The sequence below is a fragment of the Mesitornis unicolor genome, unplaced genomic scaffold (genome assembly GCF_000695765.1).
Source record: "Mesitornis unicolor isolate BGI_N332 unplaced genomic scaffold, ASM69576v1 scaffold16816, whole genome shotgun sequence".
NCBI lineage: Eukaryota > Metazoa > Chordata > Aves > Mesitornithiformes > Mesitornithidae > Mesitornis > Mesitornis unicolor.
In genome coordinates, this window is record NW_010193136.1 from 2,467 (window position 1) to 21,844 (window position 19,378).

At 46.1% G+C, this 19,378-nt stretch overlaps 1 protein-coding gene across 1 annotated transcript in view; it reads left to right on the forward strand.

The window, feature by feature from the left end:
• Positions 1 to 253: 253 nt before the first annotated feature.
• The window catches only part of LOC104542898 (hephaestin-like), a 19,558-nt gene continuing 433 nt past the window's right edge, over positions 254 to 19,378 (forward strand). Inside the window, 20 exon segments of the mRNA XM_010187361.1 lie at positions 254 to 414; positions 2,423 to 2,667; positions 3,398 to 3,610; positions 3,834 to 4,013; positions 4,435 to 4,689; positions 5,191 to 5,359; positions 6,573 to 6,712; positions 7,978 to 8,109; positions 8,563 to 8,774; positions 10,422 to 10,572; positions 10,886 to 11,098; positions 11,904 to 12,114; positions 12,337 to 12,440; positions 12,443 to 12,463; positions 13,366 to 13,497; positions 14,403 to 14,509; positions 15,279 to 15,504; positions 16,975 to 17,114; positions 17,471 to 17,633; positions 18,189 to 18,221. Of these exon segments, the coding sequence (XP_010185663.1) occupies positions 254 to 414; positions 2,423 to 2,667; positions 3,398 to 3,610; positions 3,834 to 4,013; positions 4,435 to 4,689; positions 5,191 to 5,359; positions 6,573 to 6,712; positions 7,978 to 8,109; positions 8,563 to 8,774; positions 10,422 to 10,572; positions 10,886 to 11,098; positions 11,904 to 12,114; positions 12,337 to 12,440; positions 12,443 to 12,463; positions 13,366 to 13,497; positions 14,403 to 14,509; positions 15,279 to 15,504; positions 16,975 to 17,114; positions 17,471 to 17,633; positions 18,189 to 18,221 (3,208 nt within the window).

A 19,378-nucleotide genomic window follows, 5' to 3' on the forward strand; every position in this document is an offset into this window, starting at 1 on the left:
CCTGTAAGATGATTTGAGACATCAGAGGTGGTGAAAAATGAGTCTCTTGAAATTCCCATGCCCATGGCTCTTTGGAAGAGCACTACAGACAAAAGAAAAAACCCAAAAGGTTGATCAAACTGTTTTGGTATTCGGGACTGATGTCCAGTAGCTTCAAACCATGTGGTCATATTCTACTTCTGTTTCATTACCTTTGTTTTTCTTTACTCCCAAATAGGTATAACCTCCAAAAGAGCCTCCGCTCCAGGCTAGGATGGGTTTATTTTGGTTGCTGCTCCTTTCCATCCCCGAGCTGTCGCCCGCGTTTGCTGGAGGTGTCACCCGAGTCTATTACCTGGGCATCCGTGAGGTGAACTGGGACTATGCTCCAACAGGGAGGAACGTGCTCGCCAACCAAACCATCGCACATAACCCGTACGTGTAGTTCTGTAAGAATTTAGGCTTAAAATATTAATTTTGTGAGTAATTTCATGCAAGTATTCCAGGGCATCTAAGCACGAGGCACGATCTGATGGATGTGTGATCTTTATGAGCTTAATGTTTAACTTGTTTTATTGTAGGGCTGTAGAAACTCTATCAGTGGGAAAACGAGTGGTCAGTTTAATGGAGCATCCAGCAACAGCGCCTGTGTGCGGGAGGGAAGCACACATACCCTGTAATAGAGCATGTTGTGCAATGCTCTGCCCCCGGGTTTCATTTTCTCTGGTTCCAGCTGGCGATCAGCTGGTGTATCCTGAGGCATGATGACTTGTCACCTTGCTCTAAATGACTTCACAAAGCTGCCTTGTTTTTTGTTTCAATGGAATTGCCAGCCTTCGACTTAATAGAACTTCCTGCATGAAATGTTAGGGGTTATTTGAGAAATGTTTTTGTTTTTGTTGCAAAAGTAAATCTGGAAACTGCAGTAATTATTGAGTCACTGCAAAAAGCAGTTTTGGTTTTAGTTCTCAAAACAGCAAACCCTTTTCTTCAGTGGTTTGGTTTTGGTTGTTTGGGGGTTTTTTGGCATAGTTTTCCATGGTTTTTTAAAGGCATTTGTGCTCCCTCCCACCCCCCATTTTCTATGGCAGATAACCTGTATTTCTTGACCCACTTTCATTCATTTACCCCTCCATAATAAAGAACACTTGGGTTTATATGTATCGTTCAGAAACAGCACAGCAGGATTAGGAGGGGTTCAGAGAAAAACATCAAGGTCTGTCAGTTTAGCATGGAAGAGTCTCTGTTCTCTGGACATGCTGAATCGACTTAAATTAGTTCACAGAAAAGGAAACCCCACAAAATTCAGGATTATTAAAGATGTTATCGCAGGCTCCCGCAGTGATAACAAATGCAGTTGTTTTTGTTTGCTTTCTCCCATAATACATGAAGAGAAGGAAATTAAATTCAAGGCCATTAAACTTAGAAGCGGTCCAAAAACTGTTCTGTCACTGCAAGCAATTAGCTAATGGGACGTACTTGTACAATGATTGCAGAAACCAAACTGCTGGCAATAAGAAAAGGATGTGATATTGATATGAATGACAGAGGTAGTAAAATGCTTGAAGGATTTGTTTTTGTTGGAAAGAAATGGACTATGTGAGGGGAAAGAAGAGGCAGTGAAATGAAGTATGAATTATCTGTAAACTCTTTTCTAATAGTGGCTGCAGGGATGACTTTGCAAGAGGCTGGGCTCTAGCTGTGCAGTCTAATGTTTAATAATGTCTTAATGTTTTGGTCTTAGCTGTTCACCTTTCGTGGATACACGTTAAAACACTGTATTTCAGGGCTACTTTTATTACTGTGGGGTCATTGATACTAGCGGAAAGGGGAGGAGTAACCTCAGCTTTCATTTAGGCCAGTCCCACTAATACCTGGATGGTAATTCATCTCTTATCTGCTAAGAATTAGCCATAAAGAGCAAATATACTCCTGCATTGAACTTTAGAACCTGCATGACGTTTTAACTCTGAAAGCTGGTTACGTGCTGGCTACGTACCTGTCTGCCATTCTATGATTCAGAATCTGTTCAGTAAATAATCATCTTTTAGACTGTGAATTTTGGCCAGATAGCTCAGGAGACTTCCACCCCCAATCCCACCGCGTCTCAATCTTGTGATTTATCTGCAAATGCCACAAAGACATTGACATGAGTTTTTAAAAGCCCAGTGAAGGCTGAAGCAGACGTGAGAAGGACTTCGGTGTTCCCTGTGCTGTCCATATTGGATTCTCAGAGAAGCACCACCCTTCCCATTCCTCCTTTGCACTGCACAGTTTTGGAGTGCAGTTTGTCTGGTCATGAAATAACATCCTCTGTAATGGAAAGGCTTTTGGGCTTACCTGGGGAAGCTGTGTGTCGTTGTCGTCGCTCTATGGTGTTACTGACCGGCTGCTTTATGCAATGCATGACTCATGGTGCCTTTCCCTTTTCTGAATTTAACAGTAAGGCCTCAACATACCTCCAGCCTAGTAAAGACAGAGTGGGAAGCACGTACAAGAAAGCTGTCTATAAGCAATACACCGACTCCACGTACGCCACTGAGATTCCCAAACCTGGCTGGCTGGGGTTCCTTGGGCCTGTCATCCGAGCAGAAGTGGGGGATACCATTAAAGTACACCTAAAAAATTTTGCAAGTCGACCGTATACAATCCATCCTCATGGTGTTTTCTACGAAAAGGACTCTGAAGGTAAATGACCCATGGCCATAAAGGAGGCAGATTTTTCTTAGTGGAAACTTGGGACTATGCACTGAGGGAGAGATGTCTGAAAAAGCCACAGACGTGGCTAGCCCAAAGCTGTATTGCTGGAAAGTGGCTGCACTTCAATTAAGGGTTCAATTAAGTGTTCATGTTAAGTTAGCAGTTTCCTGGGTCTGGGAGTAGTTTCCTGGCCTGGGCATTACAGTACACACAGCTCAGATTTATTGATTTTAGAAGAACCTCCAAAGCTTGCTAGTGCAAGAGTGGTGCAGAAGAGAAGAGGTACAGTCATTATTTGAGGTACTGTAGGGAAGAATCATGAGTGTTATGAGCTTCAGGGAGTTCACAAAAATGATGAAGTTGGAGACCAAAGAAATTCTGTATGAGCAAACCTTGGAGGTTGTAGAGAGGCAAGCTGTGGCACATTGCAGTGTTGAAGGCAAAGTAGCATTGGGCAGAATGGGAATCGTCTTTCTGACTCTGTGTTGACATGTTTCCTGGGCAAATTGCCTTACAATGGCTCTGTGCCTCAGTTTCTCTTTGAGAGAATGATGATTAAGCGCTATTTCAGCCTTGGGATGGTGAGACCCCTTTGAAATCTGCTGCCCAAGTATATACGTGCAGCTCTCTACGGAGTGAGAGCGGCTCAGTATAAGGTTACGTGTGTGGACATCTCTGCTCTTCTTGAATGGATGTTGTGATTGCTCAATTGTTCTAGGATCCCTGTATCCTGATATGTCCCCCCAGGATCAGAAGAAGGATGATGCTGTTTTCCCAGGAGGGAATTACACCTATACATGGACTGTCCCTGAAGATCACAGCCCAACTGCTGATGACCCAAACTGCTTGACCTGGATCTACCACTCTCATATTGATGCACCAAGGGACATAGCATCTGGATTAATTGGGCCATTACTTACCTGCAAAAAAGGTAAAAACTCCAAAAGAAAGCAGCTGAGGGCTGCAGTTTCGTACTGTGAAGGTTTTGTGGTGACTTGAACAAGGATAGGATGAGAAGACACTAGGATGGTGGAGAAAGCATGTATTTCTGAATTGTGTAATGTGAGTTACTCTTCTACTCATGGTTTAATCCTTTGACCGATGTCTGCATTTCTGCATGGGTGGGTATTCATTCATCTCTCCTTTCACCATAGGAATACTGACTGGCAGTTCTCAGAGACGCCAGGATGTGGACATTGATTTCTTTCTGATGTTCAGTGTGGTGGATGAGAACCTAAGCTGGTACCTGGATGAGAACATCGCGTTGTTCTGCACAGATCCAGGCTCTGTAGACAAAGAGGAGGAGGAATTTCAAGAGAGCAACAAAATGCATGGTCAGTGTCACTGCTGTGAAGCGACTGACCCCTCCAAGACACTCCTCGAGTGTTGGTGCTCTGGTATTTTGAAGTGCACTTTCTGCTGCTGTGTGCCAGGGAGTGGGTAGAGGGGGAGAAAGGAGACAGCAAGCTTGGAGACAGTGTGCTGGGTGAACAACATCACAGGGACAGTGCAACAGCTCCAGAGAAAGGAAATGTTACTTTGATTTAATATTTGGCTTGAGTGAGCCTTTGTTAGTTATTTAGTGATTTTGACTACACTTTGGTTTAGGAATGGGTTGTGGAGCTGGGCTCTCCAGAACAAGAAGATGAGTTCTGGTGAGGCCCATCCTCCAAATGTGTCTGTACTGTGACCTCCTGGCAGAAGCTCTGAAGTCTTCTTTTCTAATCTCTGATTTTGACTTGCTTGGTTTTGCAGCTATTAATGGTCATGTGTTTGGGAACCTCCCTGAGGTGACGATGTGTGCTGGTGATTACGTTTCATGGCACCTCTTTGGGATGGGCAATGAAATAGATGTTCATACAGCCTACTTTCATGGAGAAATGCTCAACATTCGAGGCCATAGGACTGATGTGGCCAGCCTCTTCCCAGCCACTTTTGTTACAGCAGATATGGTCCCCAGTAACCCTGGGAGATGGCTACTGAGCTGTCAGGTCAATGATCACATAGAAGGTAAGGCAGAGGTTGGGGTATGTCTTGCACTCTGTGGCCTCCCTTTTTTTCTCCCATTGTGGTCCTGTGCAGTGTGGTAGAGGACAGTGCCTTGAGCAGCATTCCCACTAAAAACATCCGTATGGATGGAATGGTTCCTTGTCTTGTGTAAACTGGGGTGGATTGATTATTAATGAGCAGGCCAGACTTACTGGGGATGACTTGTACCACTGGATGGTGTTCCACGTTGGTCAGTGGCAAAGACAGTAAGTTTGGTACAGCTGAAAGCCAAGATGAGCCTTAAGAGCTCTAGGCCCTGTGAGATGCACTGGCATGGTACATGGTACAATATCTCTGCTCACTAACACAAAGCACTCCTTGCTGTGGGAGCCACCTAACCACCTCCCAGCCATGTTCCTTTTGGGATAGCAAAGGAGGAATGTCCAGTTTGTGGTAGGAATGTGGGACTCTGTTCATTGCCTGGTCAAACTGGCTGTGTGTCCTCCACCGTGTCTTGGACAGCTGGGATGGCGGCATTCTACGAAGTCCGTCCCTGTTCTCGGCAAACTCTGGCATCCACCCTGGAAGGGAGAGTTCGGAAATACTACATAGCTGCGAAGGAAGTGCAGTGGGACTACGGACCTTCAGGGCTCGACCAAAGCACTGGGAAGCAGCTGAGTGAGGCAGGCAGGTAAGGAAGAGGGAAGGGAAGATGGGCCAAGGCAGTGTTTGGGGGGCTCTGGTCTGTGTCGAGGGGACTGCTGAGGAAAATGTGGAATTTCTTTCTTGGCAAAATACACAGCAGCAATTCATGTGGAGTGCATTTCCTGGGAAGGCAGGTCACCCCGTCTGGAAATGTAGGCTGCTGCAGCTAGACTCTACTGTGAGCAGTTCATAGCCTTACCCACAAAGTCCAGGAGTCCCAGCTCATGCAGAACATGAGCAAGCTGCCACATTTGTCTCTGGGCTTCGTTTCTGCTTGCTGTGCCTGATCTGAAACAGAGCCGTATATTTGATGAACTATGAAGAAAGCACGTCTTGCAGCAGACACAGGGTGGCAGAGCTAGCCTGCAGATGTGTTTCAGTGCAGCCTTGCTATAACAGGCAATTTCTAGGAAATGAGATGCAGCAACCTGGATGACAGCCCTCCATCCCACATGTTGGGTGGTTGCGATAGTGGTTGGGCAGTGGTTTCCCATTCAGACTTTGGCTAAGTGCAACAAAGACTTTCCTCCCCCGCCATTCCCTTCCTGGTGAAGCTGTTGAGAGGAAATACCTCTTTCAGATGGAGAAGTAGAAATGTGGAGCAGTTAATGATTTACCCAAGGCCACGCAGCAGCTCTCTGACAGACCTTAGAACCGAAAGCTCCTTAGTCCTGTGAGCTGGCCTTGTAACTAAGCTGCCTCTCTTGTGAGGCTGTTACGGCTGTTGGTGTGTTTGGAGAGGGTGGTGGTGGAGGAAATTAATCTCTTTTTACAGCTGTTGCGTGGGGTTTTTTTCCCAGTTATAATTTCAGTTGTCCCCTAGCCTCTGAAGAACTTGGTGTTTTAGCACTGCCTTTCATTTACGGCACTGCAGTTTTGTTCACTGCCCTCTTTCGCATATCTTGTACAGAGATGCTGTTCAGACCCGTGCCATTGAACCCAGCTGTTTGAGCTGGGAGAGGGCTGCCTGCCAGAGGTGCTCCCTGAACAGCGCCAGTGGATGAGGCTGTAGGATGAAAAGGCTTTGCAGAGACAAGCTGTGCTTGTTCCAAACTAGAGATGCTGTCCTTGTCTGAAAAGCTCCTTGATTTGGAGATGCTGCTGGCACTGCCAGAGGGGTGTGGGGAGGGAGCAGGAGAAGAACAGGACCGATTTTCATAGAAATTACTTGACTTTTTAAATTTGCTTTTTGCATTTAGCCCAGCTGAACAGTTTTTCAAGCGTAGCCGCTACCGAATTGGGGGAGTCTACTGGAAGGCAAAGTATGTGGAATATACTGATGAGAGCTTCCGTGAGGAAAAGCAGCAGTCGGAAGAGGAGAAACACCTTGGGATACTCGGTAGGAATCATCCAGCAACACAAGTCCTCTTTCAGTACCAGTGAGAACGATGCTGATGTTGGGAGCAGCCATCAGCTGTAGCTGTCCTCTCGCCTCTGGTGCAGCGAGTGGCACAGGGGGGTGTTTCACAGCAGTTAAGAGTGAGGGGAACAGAGCCATGGTGTGGAATGGTAGAACAGACAGAACCACTCTTCTGCTGGGGTAATCTTCAGAAGTTAATAGTACAGGCTGAGGGACACAGTCTGTATTTGTAACTAGAGCTAAACAGGGTCACAGTGACAGCCCCCAGTTACATGTTTTTGATTGAGCATCTTCAAGGCATACTACAAACGCCACTATCTCACAGCAAGATTCCTCTCTGAAGTGGGCTCTGTCTCTGCTATAGCCAGGTAACAGTGATGATGGTGAAGAAAGGTGAGAGTACTGAAGAAAACAGACAGTTCACAGAGGGAAATGAATGGTGCATGTAGGCTGTGACGTACATGGTAGAAGCACATAGGTGTGATCCAATTTCCTACGTCAGCAGTGAGTTATAATCTAATGACACCAGAGATTAGCAACAGCAATCCCAGCAGAGGCCACAGGAGGAAAGAGCACCTGGAGTAAAATGCAGGTTGGGAGGGAGGGGGAGAATGGTGGGGAGAGGCAAAAAGGAAGTATAAGCAGCTGAATAAAACTGAATTGGTGGAGTTTAATGCATATGAGAGATGTTGGTTTTGCCAGGCAGGAGCCTGGCTCTCTTCATGGCATCCTGTGGCTGTCAGGAGTGGTCTGTGGCCCTGGGGGTCTGCAGGCCAGTGGGGACTGAGACATGGTAAAGACTCATGGCTTCTTTCTAGCTGGCCAGGGCAGTGGCTTACAGGGACAGCGGTGGGGTTAGAGCATCTCCCACTTCTCTTTACACTTCAGACCTCTGTCTTGGAAGGCTGAGGGGTCCTCAGGTAGGTGGGCAAGAGACACGGCCTTTCACGAGGGCATTTTGGCACATTTGTCTGTTTTGTTACTCTGCCTGTGAAGGTCTGAAGCCTCTTCCTTGAGTTCTGCAGCAGACCCAAAATGCTTTAAGACAATTCTTGTCAGCCCCCTGCTCCTACTGTCAGGGCTGAAGGGTCTCAGGCAGTACCAAAGCATGGGGACGTCCACCTTTCTTGTGCATCTTCTGCTCCCCTCAGCCTGGATGAAAGGCAACTATGGCTTCTTTGGTTTGCCTGGCGACCCAGGGAGTTGCTGCATTGCTGACGTTGCTCTCTCTGCTCTTTGTGTAGGTCCAGTGATCAAAGCTGAAGTGGGAGACACCATCCTGGTGACGTTTGTTAACAAAGCCTCCTGGCCTTTCAGCATCCAGCCTCATGGAGTGTCCTATGGGAAGGCATGGGGAGGGATGTGGTACCATGACGGTTTGTGACTCTCTTTTCTCAAGTAATTCAACACTAACGGTGGTGGTGACGCTCCACAGCCCATACCTCCTCTGTGCCAGGGAATTTCTGCAGCCAGGAAGGACTGAATATCCTATGGGGTGGGAGCCAGACTGGTCCTCTGAGCCTGCCTGAGGCCTCGCTGAAGGATACTTCCCCCTGAACTGGTGCCCAGGGAGGGTGCTGGGAGAGTATGGTTCCAGAGGTGCTATTTTCCAAAGAAAACCAAAGCTCAGACCATTTTTAGCTGTTTGAGATCCTGTGAGCAGAGGAGCATGCCCAGTGCAGTCCAGCTTAGGTAACCACATGTGTCCAAGAGATGCAGCTGGATCCGTTTTGTTATTTCCCATCACAATGCCCATCTCTGCCATGGCACCAGGGGGAATTTAAATGGGAATTTAATTGGGAATAACCATGCCCATCTCTGTTTTAAAGGTCAGTCCCAGAATGGGGTTTCCGTTCCACCACTGCACAACTTCACGTACCGCTGGACTGTGCCGAAGCACGTTGGGCCCACATCCAGCGACCCTCCCTGCCTGACCTGGATGTACAGCTCTGCTGCGAATCCTGCCAAAGACTCCAGTTCGGGCTTAGTAGGGCCCCTGGTCATCTGCAAGCCAGGCACTTTGGATGACAACAACAAACAGGTAAATGGGAATTTCCTTCCATGCTCTTACCAGCTTGTTTCCTTGTCGAGAAAGGAAGCACCAGCAAAACGTTAAGGAACATAATGAAAGCAAATGTACAATAGTGTGAGTCCAGGAGGACAGAATCAAGGCTGCAAGGCAGGTTAACGTTGGGACAGCTGGTGCCCAGGTTTCGTGTGGGAATGGCTGGTGTTCTCGGTTCCTAAGGGCTGCCTTCAAAATGGTTTCTGGGCTCTGCTTTAAAACTCAGACAAATGCAGCTCAACAACTGCACCTTGGATGTGTCTTCATAGGTAACTTTTGTCCTGAGACTTGCATAGCAGGCTGCTTTCAGAGCCATGTGGAATATTCATTGCAGTCTTAGAAACACTGAAAAATATTCACTTTCAGGTGGTTTGCTTGAGTGATATAATGCTTTGGGGGTTAGGTGAGCCTCATTTCTTCTGCAAGATCATTTTCAAGCGTGAAAATCCATGTCAGTCTTTATGCTTTTGATGAAAGAGAGGTGAAATCTGAGGGGTGAGCAGAACTTCCTCTTGGAATTTCACTCAGGAACAGACTACTTACAGCAGTAAGTCTAGGGAAGGCAGTAAATTAATATGCTGGGGAAGTGCAAGGCAGATTAGCAGAGCCTTATTGTGAAATACAGTAGGCGGCAGAAAAACAACCCAGTGCCATCCTCCCTACTTTGTGGTGTAGATCAGGGAGTGGCTGCAATGCCTGGAAAGAGCTGCCAGGAGAGCCTCCCTCCAGGAGTCTGTCTGCATTCATGCAGCACGATGTGGCTAAATTAGGAGTGCAGAAGAGATCAGCATCTTACACAGAGTGGAAATGTGAATCTTCCAAGCAGAGAGGATTGTGAATATATGCAGCCCACTGTATGAGGGAGCTGTGATAATGGTAAAACATTTGCAGGTATTGAAAGGGTGTAAACAAAACAGAGACAGCCTTGCTTGGAAAGGTAGGACAAGGAAAAATCACCCAGGGCAGCAATTCTGGCTCCACAATCTTAGGTGACCCTTTAATTAATGCTTAATTAAGGACAATGCATGGCCACTCCTCATACATCTGTGTGCTGCTGGCTGGGAATTGCTCATCCCTCTCTGCAGGGCGTCTTCCAGGGTGCAGGTGAGGAAACTGATACCTGAATGAGAATCTGGACAACATCAGGGATATTCTTTCAGTGGGGTAACACACCAGGCTTTGGAATGCGTTTCTGAGGAGAATCAGTGTTTTCAAGGATTTGGGGTTGTTAAAAAATCCCCAATTCAGGTGTGTGTTAGGAGGTTGGGACACGGTCAGCAGCCTGCCTCATGGGCTAGGCTCTGATCTCTAGTCTGGTTTGGACAGGCGATGAAATCTACACCTAAATGTTGGTGTGCAGGGGCAAGGAGGCAATGACTTCATATCCTTGGCTGAATTTTAATCACTTTCCTCATGTAAAATATCGTGGAAAATCCACAAGTGGTGCCTTGTGGAACAAGAGAGGAACATTCAAGATTAGTAAAGGGACAGAGCCCTGGCCTTCAGTGAACCAGGTTTTAAGATAAAGGGGAACGTGAGAGCTAGGCAAAATAACTTTAGCTGTAAGAATAGTTAATTGATGCATTTTAAACACTGACAGCCATCATTATGATTATATCTTAGAAAGGGATCGACAAAGAATTCTACCTTCTCTTCAGTGTGTTTGATGAGAACCTCAGCTGGTATTTAAATGCAAACATAAAGTACTATTTGAGAATGGAAGAGGCTTCTGTGAAAAAGGATGATGGCTTCGAGGAGTCAAACAGGATGCACGGTATGGCCTAATGCTGTTCTGCACACAGCGGGAGCGAACCTGCAAAGCGTGGGGTGGTGTTCACCTGAAGGCTGAGCTGGGATGCTGGGTGATTCTGTGTTGTATTGGCCTGAAATCAAGCAACACCAAGGGCAGTGGGGGGGACATGGGACAAGAAACAGATGTCTCAGAGAGTGTGTGCTGAGCATATTCAGGGTGAATTACAAGCAAGCTATGTGTCCTCTGGCAGGCCTGCCCTCTGAGAGTGTATGCACAAAATAAATCTCTTGGCTGATCTCTACCTGCAGCGAGTTAATTCTTTTCTCCTTTGCAGCCATCAATGGACTTATGTTTGGTAACTTGCCTGGGCTGAACGTGTGTGAAGGAGACAATGTGTCCTGGCACCTTCTGGGCTTGGGCAGCGAAGCAGATGTACACGGAGCTGTGTTCCAGGGAAACACCCTGCAGATGAACGGGATGCGGAAAGATTCGGCCAATCTGTTCCCACACACATTTGCTACTGCCTTCATGCAACCTGATAACAAGGGTAAGTGCCTGCACATCTCACTCAGCAGCAAGAAAAGTCTCCCATTGTGTTGTTTGCTCCTGTGGCTGATTCTTTAGTGCAGTGTGAACTCTTACAGGGTGAGCTGTGCTTTAGATCCTGTTTGGTCATGTTTATAAGGCCATAGGTCCTGTCTTTGTATCTGTTTCTGGAAAATATCAGCAGATACGGGATCTTGTCCCATATTGTCCCAGACTGATTCTCTAGGCTGCCAGTTCCTATTAAACATTTGTAGTAACAGCTCTGATGGACATATCATGATGGACAGCTTCCTGGGACCCACAGAAACATGCAAATGTGTCATTTAAAGTACACAATTCCCAGCACTTAACTCCCCTGTCTATGGCTTGCAGAGATTCACGTTTATGACAGACCCCAGTCTTCCCAGTCTGTGGGATAGGCACATCATACTGTGTCTCATTCACACAGTGTAATGGTCTTAGTGCTCATTTGTCTCCTCCTCTTTGGCATTTGCAGGCCAGGTCTTTTACTTAACCAGCATCTCAGCAGTGGTAGCACAGTTATGTCACTTCATTGGTTTCTTCACATCTAATAAGCTGGCTATTGTGTAAGAAAGCCTCTTGAGATTATTTTTGTGTAGGGCTTTGTTGTGCCAACTAACAACCCCTTTTAATCTCGGCCTGTGGCAACCAAGCTCCCCAAACAAACACCCAGACACACAAAGCACATACCAGTGTCAGCCACGTCACCACCTCTGCATGGGAAGCAGCTGTTTCCTGGGATCTCTGAAAACAGCTGATTTCCTTGTTGGTACTGCCTCCCTCAGGGATTTTTGAGATCTACTGCCAGACGAGCAATCATTACCAGGCTGGGATGAGGGAACGCTACGTCGTTTCAGAGTGTGGAAAAAGCGGTCCTGCTCCTGCCCGTCACTACAGAGGGGTGCGGACGTATTACATTGCAGCAGAGGAGGTGGAGTGGGACTACGCACCCGACCGCAGCTGGGAGAGGGAACGGCACAACCATTCTGCGGAGAGGTAGAGCCCTTCTTTTGGAGAAGCATTTGGCAAAGCTTCTCGGTAGACCTTGGTGAAGCCAGTTGGGTATCTTGGCCATCGTGCCCCACATCGCTGCGCCCACCTTTGCAGCCAAAGCAGGTCTCTGGGAAACCCATTCAGCTAGTGAACCCCCTACCACAAGTTAGCTGTTTATTCCTTGTGAGCTTTTGGGTATCTCAGCACTCATTCTGCATTTCTCAGCTACGCTGATGTATTTCTGAGCAACGAGAACGGACTGCTTGGCTCCAAGTACAAGAAAGCCGTTTACAGGGAGTACACTGATGGCACATTCCAGACCCTCAAGGCCACGAACACCTAGGGATATTAGGTAAGGATATTAGGTAAGGATATGTGCAGAGGGTACATCTTCCACTCACGCAGTGATGGGACTTGGACTCTAGACCTTTGGTGGCTCAGAGCTGTGATCTGAAGGCTTTCTAGATATTTAGGCGTCTGCTGTGTTTGCAAGCGAGAAGAAATTCAGACTGTCTCCTGTCCAGATCTGCCAGCTTTGGAAACAGCAGGAAAGAGGGTCTTCAACACAGCTTGTGGTAGAGAAAACTGGGTTCTCATGCCTGCCTTTATGCCACCTTCCTTTCAGGCAAAGCATTTTTCACACCTGCATTTCTCTGACTGTGGAACAGAAATAACTGCTGGCTTCTAGAGAGCAGTCTGAGATGTAGGTGAAAATCTGCAGCTCTGAGGGAAATGCTCTTGGCGCAAAAGCAGGCAGGCCCTGGGAAGCAGAGGAGCACATTGCAGTGACCGATAGACGTCTGTGGAGACACAGCTCCATGTTATGAACCCAGCACTGTTAGTGGTGCCAGAGCAGCAAGGCTGAGGCAGTATATGCCATTAAAAACAGCCTACAGCTCTGATTTGTGACACTGTCAGGACAAATTGAATATTACCGCAGTTTTTTGAAACCAGCAGCAAGGCATGATGAAATCAAGCCTTAGTTGTACTGGGCACATGTAAAATGCGTAACAACCTTCATTTCCCACACTGTGAAGCTCACAGTCTGGTTTTCTAAGACCTACCTGAATTGGGACTGACCTCCAATTCTCTGCTTAGGAGGTAGAGATAAGGTAGAGAAGAGGGAGGGAAACATCATAAATATTATAAGGGAGTATCTCTGGGGAGAAGATGATGAGAGAGAGGTGGAAATATCTTCAGGAGGTAGGCTGACAGTTTTTGCTAGTCTTAAGAGTATGTTCTTCCCATCTCAAGGTCCTTTTCTGTGGGCGGAGGTGGGAGATATTCTCAACATCGTGTTTAAGAACAATGCCACACGACCCTACTCCATCCACGCCCATGGGGTGCTGGCAAGGGAGACGGGACAGCCACAAGTGGCAAACCCTGGTAAGTCATCGTAGTCCCGGCCATGTTCCTGTATGGGCTTATGAAGCTGATTTTGGCCTGTAGGCTGGTTTCCTTAAGCAGACTTGGATGTACTTGCTTTCTTATGGTAGAGAACTGTAACTAACAATAGCTGGTCTTTTAGGTTCACAGTGATTGATATCACTTGTATGGGAGTTCATGTTCTGCTCTGTCTTTTGGGTTGAGCAGAGCACAAACCTTTTGGAGCAGCCTGAGCGTGGGCTGTCAGCGGGAGGAAGAAGGGCAATGGCAGTTCACAGCTCAGCCTATGATGGAGGGAGTCTGCGCCTCTTCTTTGTGACCTGGACTTTTTGTGATGTGCACAATAGTATGAAAATAGTGTGAAGTAGGAGAAATGCACAATTGCTTGCCAAGACACTGACTGAAATGACCAATTTGTTTCACAGTCCAGATGGCAATTTGTATAATTTTTGGTCTCCTTGACCTTGTGCAGGCTGTGTAAGCAACAAATGTGTTTTCAGTCAGGTCCCGTCTTTCTGAAATGCATTGCTAGTTTGCAAAATGGTAATCTTAAAAATTAATTTGAATGAGAAGCAGAAATGTACTTCAGCAAGATGAAAGATCATCTCAAGCTCCATCTGTACAGGAGAGAAGTGGAATTTCCTTGGTCAGGTCCAGCCTTAAGGTCTGGAGTTGGGCTGAAAAACCAGAGTTGTGCTGATACCAGTGCGTGCATCATGTCACCCCTCTGCTCGCGAGAGAGGAGCTTCCATCCTGCTCCTCAGCATCTGGGGAAGGAAAGTGCAATGTCCAACAAAATCAGAATTGAATTTGCACTTTGGAGACAGGATCTTCCATTTTTTGCTGTTCAGCAAACTGGCAAGTCAATGTATCACCCTGGTGTTAATGGTGCTTCTCTCTCTCAGGTGACATTGTGACATACCGATGGGAAGTTCCTGAGAGATCTGGTCCAGGGCCAAATGATTCAGCTTGTGTTCCTTGGATCTACTACTCCATGGTGGACCCAGTAAAGGTAAAATTGAGGTTAGAGCCAGAAAAGCCCAGTTAGACCGATTTTTTTTTTTTTCACCCCTTCTGGAAAAAAACGTGAGCTGGATACAATTTAGAGATTGGCCCAGCCAAGAGGTAGAAGAATCACCTGGTGACATGTCCAGCATTCTCCTGGGAGAGGCTATCCTCCAAATTTGTCATAATGTTTGTAGTTATTTTTTCCTAACACAAACCTTCATAAAACAGTTCCACTGTCTCCTTGACACTAACCTTTCTTCAGTTATTTGCAAGATATGAGAACATCTCCCAGTAAGTCATGATTTCTATCAGTGAGAGCCATAGAGCTAATTGAGAAAGACAGAAATTGTCCAAAATTAGGCCCCATGGATAAAGCAGGAAGATTTGAGCATTGCTAGGATCAATTGTCATAGCACTGGTTTCCCAGGGAAACAACCTGGAGGGTCCTGCAATAAACCATCACTTTCAACCCAGACATCATTGCCTTTTTATCTCAAGTTGAGGATGTTTTTGCAGCTACAGAGTGGAGAATATTTTGTTATAATTCATATTTATGACTTTTGAATTTGCATTCATAAGAGCATGTAGACTCTCTGTTCTCGTGCTTTGATAGCTGATGTTCACCACTGAGAGTACTTACACAGTAGCACCATTAGTTTTAAGTGGGTGATGCAGAGAACAGAAAATATGGTTGCTGAAAGGCAAAGAACGATGTACAAAAGAGAGAGTGAGAAGGTCCTTGCCTCAGAGGTTTTCTCCTTCATTCTGATTAGGATATGTACAGCGGTCTGATTGGACCCCTGAAGATCTGCCGGAGAGGGACACTGAGATCTGATGGGATCAGGAAGGATATCAAGAGGGAGTTTGCTCTGCTGTTCCTGGTTTTTGATGAAAATCAGTCCTGGTACTTGGAGGAGAATGTGGAACATTACAGTAAGGGAAATCACAAGGAGATCAACCTGCTGGATGACAAATTTGTGGAAAGCAACAAAATGCATGGTAATGCCTGTTTAGGCACCTGAGCACTCATTGCTCTCTATGCAAAGTCAATGTTGACTCTGTGACCTCTATAAAGTAGTCAGCCACCCAAAACCTGAAAGTCTGACTCCTAGTGAATGCCCTCTCATCCTATTCTGTTGTCAGTGGCACAGACAGAATTAAACTGCCTGTTGTTCTCAATATTACAGCACATATATGGCACGAATCTTCAATTGACAATGAAGGCTGATTGTTATGGCTGTCTCTGTCAGGAGGAATAGCAAGATATGGGCTAGAGAGGTTAATCTCTGTGTCTGAGTACCTCGGACAGGATATAAAATCAAATGTGAAATTAACTTGTCAGACTAATTTCATTCTGTTCATCTCAGGACCATCAGAATATGTTAGATTTCAAATGAATTGACCCATGCAGCTGCAATACATGGCTCAGTTGTTATAGCTTGTTACCAAAAAGCTAGTGCTACCATAGTAGAGTGAACATGGTTTTCTAAATTAACATACTATTTATGATAGTTTTTCTCCATGTTATATCTGGATTCTAAAGTATTCTCAGCAAAACAAGTCCTTTGGCAGTTGTGGAGATAATAATAGTGAAGAATTGTGTTACATGTACGATCATTGCTACTGGTTTTGTACAGTGATGTAAAGAATCTCCAAATACACATAGCCATTGTTATCATCGTTAACGCAGTGTTATAGCTAGCAAAACCAACACACTGAAGTTGAATGCCTGTTTTGGGCTACAGAAAGTGCCTATGGCAGGTCTGGGAGTAAAACATCGGTGTTCCTGCCCTCAGATCCTGCCTCTTTCTGGCTTATTCCCTCCGCTGTCATCTGAGTGTGATGTGTGTGCCATCACATTCAGCTCACTCACTGTTTTGGTCCCTTTCCTGGATTTGCAGTCAAAGAAGTATTCCTTCCTGCTGTGCTAATTATGAAATAAAGTCCTGCCGTGTAGTGACTTTACAAGTGATCAGCATGTAATGTGTGCAGCCAGCATGAGACACAGAATGACAGGGTTACCTGTTGGCAGGATTTACCTGTTTTCGTTGTTTGGCAAGTGAATTGTTCGGAGATTTATGTGTATATATAGACATATTTCCCTATCGTTGGGCTAAAAAGGCTGTTTTTACACATCTTGACTTCTAGAAACCACCACCTCTGCTGGCTGACTGCAGGTTTTCAGCAAGAGGTAGTTTTTGAGATTTATTTGAGCTGGGCTGCAGCATGGCCTTGGATGCAATTAATTTACCTTTTTCTATCTGTTAACAGAGTGGATACGTAGTTGAGCTGGAGAGAGACTGCCAGACCTTTGCTAGATTGTCATATGGAAGACATTAACCACTGGTGCACTGCTCTATGAGCTTTGTAGCATCTAACTTGCCCTGCATGTTCTTCCTCTGAGATGGTTCAGCATCTTTCCCATTTCAGTAACAGCCTCTTCTGCTCTCTCTGTGTTTTACTGCACAGCCATCAATGGGAGGCTCTACGCAAACTTACCTGGGCTGACCATGTTCCAGGGTGAGTTGGTGAACTGGTACTTGCTGGGAATGGGTCAGGAGATTGATGTCCACACGGTCCATTTTCATGCCGAGACCTTCATATACAAGGTAAGAGTATCCTGCTGATGATAAAGCAGAAACAGACCACCCATACCATCACTTTTGCTTGACTCTGATGGACTTGCACTTCCTGAATGGCTCCACAGCAACCTCACCCGACTAGGAAAGGGATGTGATTTTGCACACTCAGATATGACTTAGTGAGCCTCTGTATTGTGTTGTGTCTAGCTAACCCTTCTTAGGATTAAGTGTTACCAGATTGTGTTTGCTTTCCCAGCTACAGCCCTGGAGCTGCTCTTTGAAATCTGTTTTTGAGCTTTTAAAAAATGTAGTAGCACTGAAGTGATCTCTAGTGACATTTTCTTTTTGAAAAGATGCACAACAGCCTCCCTTCCTTTTGACAGAATGGCAGAAGCTACAGAGCAGATGTTGTGGATCTGTTCCCTGGGACCTTTGAAATGGTGGAGATGTTGGTTGGGAACCCTGGGACGTGGCTGCTTCACTGTCATGTGTCTGATCATATTCACGCTGGTATGGAGATACAATTCCAAGTCTTGCCCGGACCAGGTAGGCATTTATCACTGACTGTCACCATAAAACATCTAGCAGCACTTTCTTCTGCTGCTACTGCTAAATTCTGAGTATTTGCATCACACTTACAGCTCTTTTTCATAACATAAGCAGCCACTTAATTGAGCAGATAATTACTTAAGTACTGTTAATTTAAGATGTTCCTTTTGAATATGACAATAGCTGCAGCTAGTAATTCTTCATACTAAGAATCTTACCTGAAACCAAAATGTGCATCCTAAGGCTTCTCATTTCACCAGGAAACACTGGAAGGTGCTCTGAGTGGCACTTGTCCTGGGTTTGGCTGCGATGGAGTTGATTTTCTTCATAGCAGCCCATTCAGTGCTGTGCTTTAGATCTGCTACCAAAACAGAGTTGATCACACACTCTTGGTGTGATGCAGGGAGGGAAAACTTTGACAGGAGAAAAGAAAACCTGCAGGCCCTGGAAAACCATGCTGCCTCTGGATCTCATCATTGCCAAACCTACCACGTCCTGGATTCTCTCCTCTTCAGCCCAACACTTTCTCACCCTCATTTTGTTTCCTTTCAGAGCCGGCGCTTGAAGTCGTAAACTACAGTGCAGGTATGGTGTGCATTGCACTCCTAAACGCTGTCTGTGTGTGTGAGGAGGAGGAAGGGAGCTCTCTGATCCGTGCAGAGATGTAGATCTGTGCAAGGAGAAGGGAGGAGCCCAAACACCACTTACAGCTCTGTCGGGCTGGCAGCGCCTTAGTCTGAGGCCTGGCTGTTGCTGAGTGACAGGGAGGGTTCAGGTTGGTTTGTTTATCTCTCCTCCAAATGTCTGTGCTCTGGTGATAAAAATAAGGAAGTTGTTCTTGTTAGGCCACATTAAGTGAAAAAGTCTAGTGGCCTCGCGTCCTGTTGTACTTGCTGTGTTGTGGATTTATCTCCAGAGGAGAGAGCAAGCTTAGAAACTGGCAGAGATTCAAAGGGTTTTGAAGGAGGGTATGGCAAAGGAGGTGATTTTTCTTATCCCTTTCAATCAAAACCCACAGGGCGCCCTTAATTCTTGGATTCATTCTCCCTTCTTGGATGTCAATGACTATGGGGCTTAGGGAACTTTTACATTCACCGTAGCTGAAGGGACTGAGTCAGCATGCAAAGAAGCACATCTGCCTTGGGGTTTGTTCTTCCTCCAAGGAAAGAGCCTAAGCACATGCCCTGGGTCTTTCAGGTATTTTAACGAACTGATGTGAGAAAACACTTGGTTGAGCAGCCCCGGAAAGAAGGGCAGTAGTGGATAAGATCCCTTTAAAATTTTCTAGGGTAGAAATCTGAATAGTTTATGGTGGTGATTTCTTTCCCTCATTTTTCATCTTTCTCCACAACTCCATTTTTCATCTGCTGTGAATGAATCCAGCTGAGCTGATTTCAGAGCAGCTCAGACCAGCTGAAAATACAGCCATCTACCTACAACTCATCAGTCTTTCTCCACTCAGCCAAAATGTTTTCCTCACTCAAAATGGGTGTAAAGAAGAGAAGCAGGAAATGTGTCAGAGCAGTAGTGACAATATTAAATAATTTGGGTTTATACCATACTCAGGCATCAGCTTCTGCATGGAAGCATAGGAGAGCTCAGGATCTGGAGTGACTCACCATGACCCAGAGCGCTCTGAAAAGCGATGGTTGGGACAACAGCCATGTGCTGGGGGGAGCTTGCAGCAGGGCGGGGAACTCGCAGCAGCCCCAGTCCAGATGGTCCTGGGATGGAGTGGATTA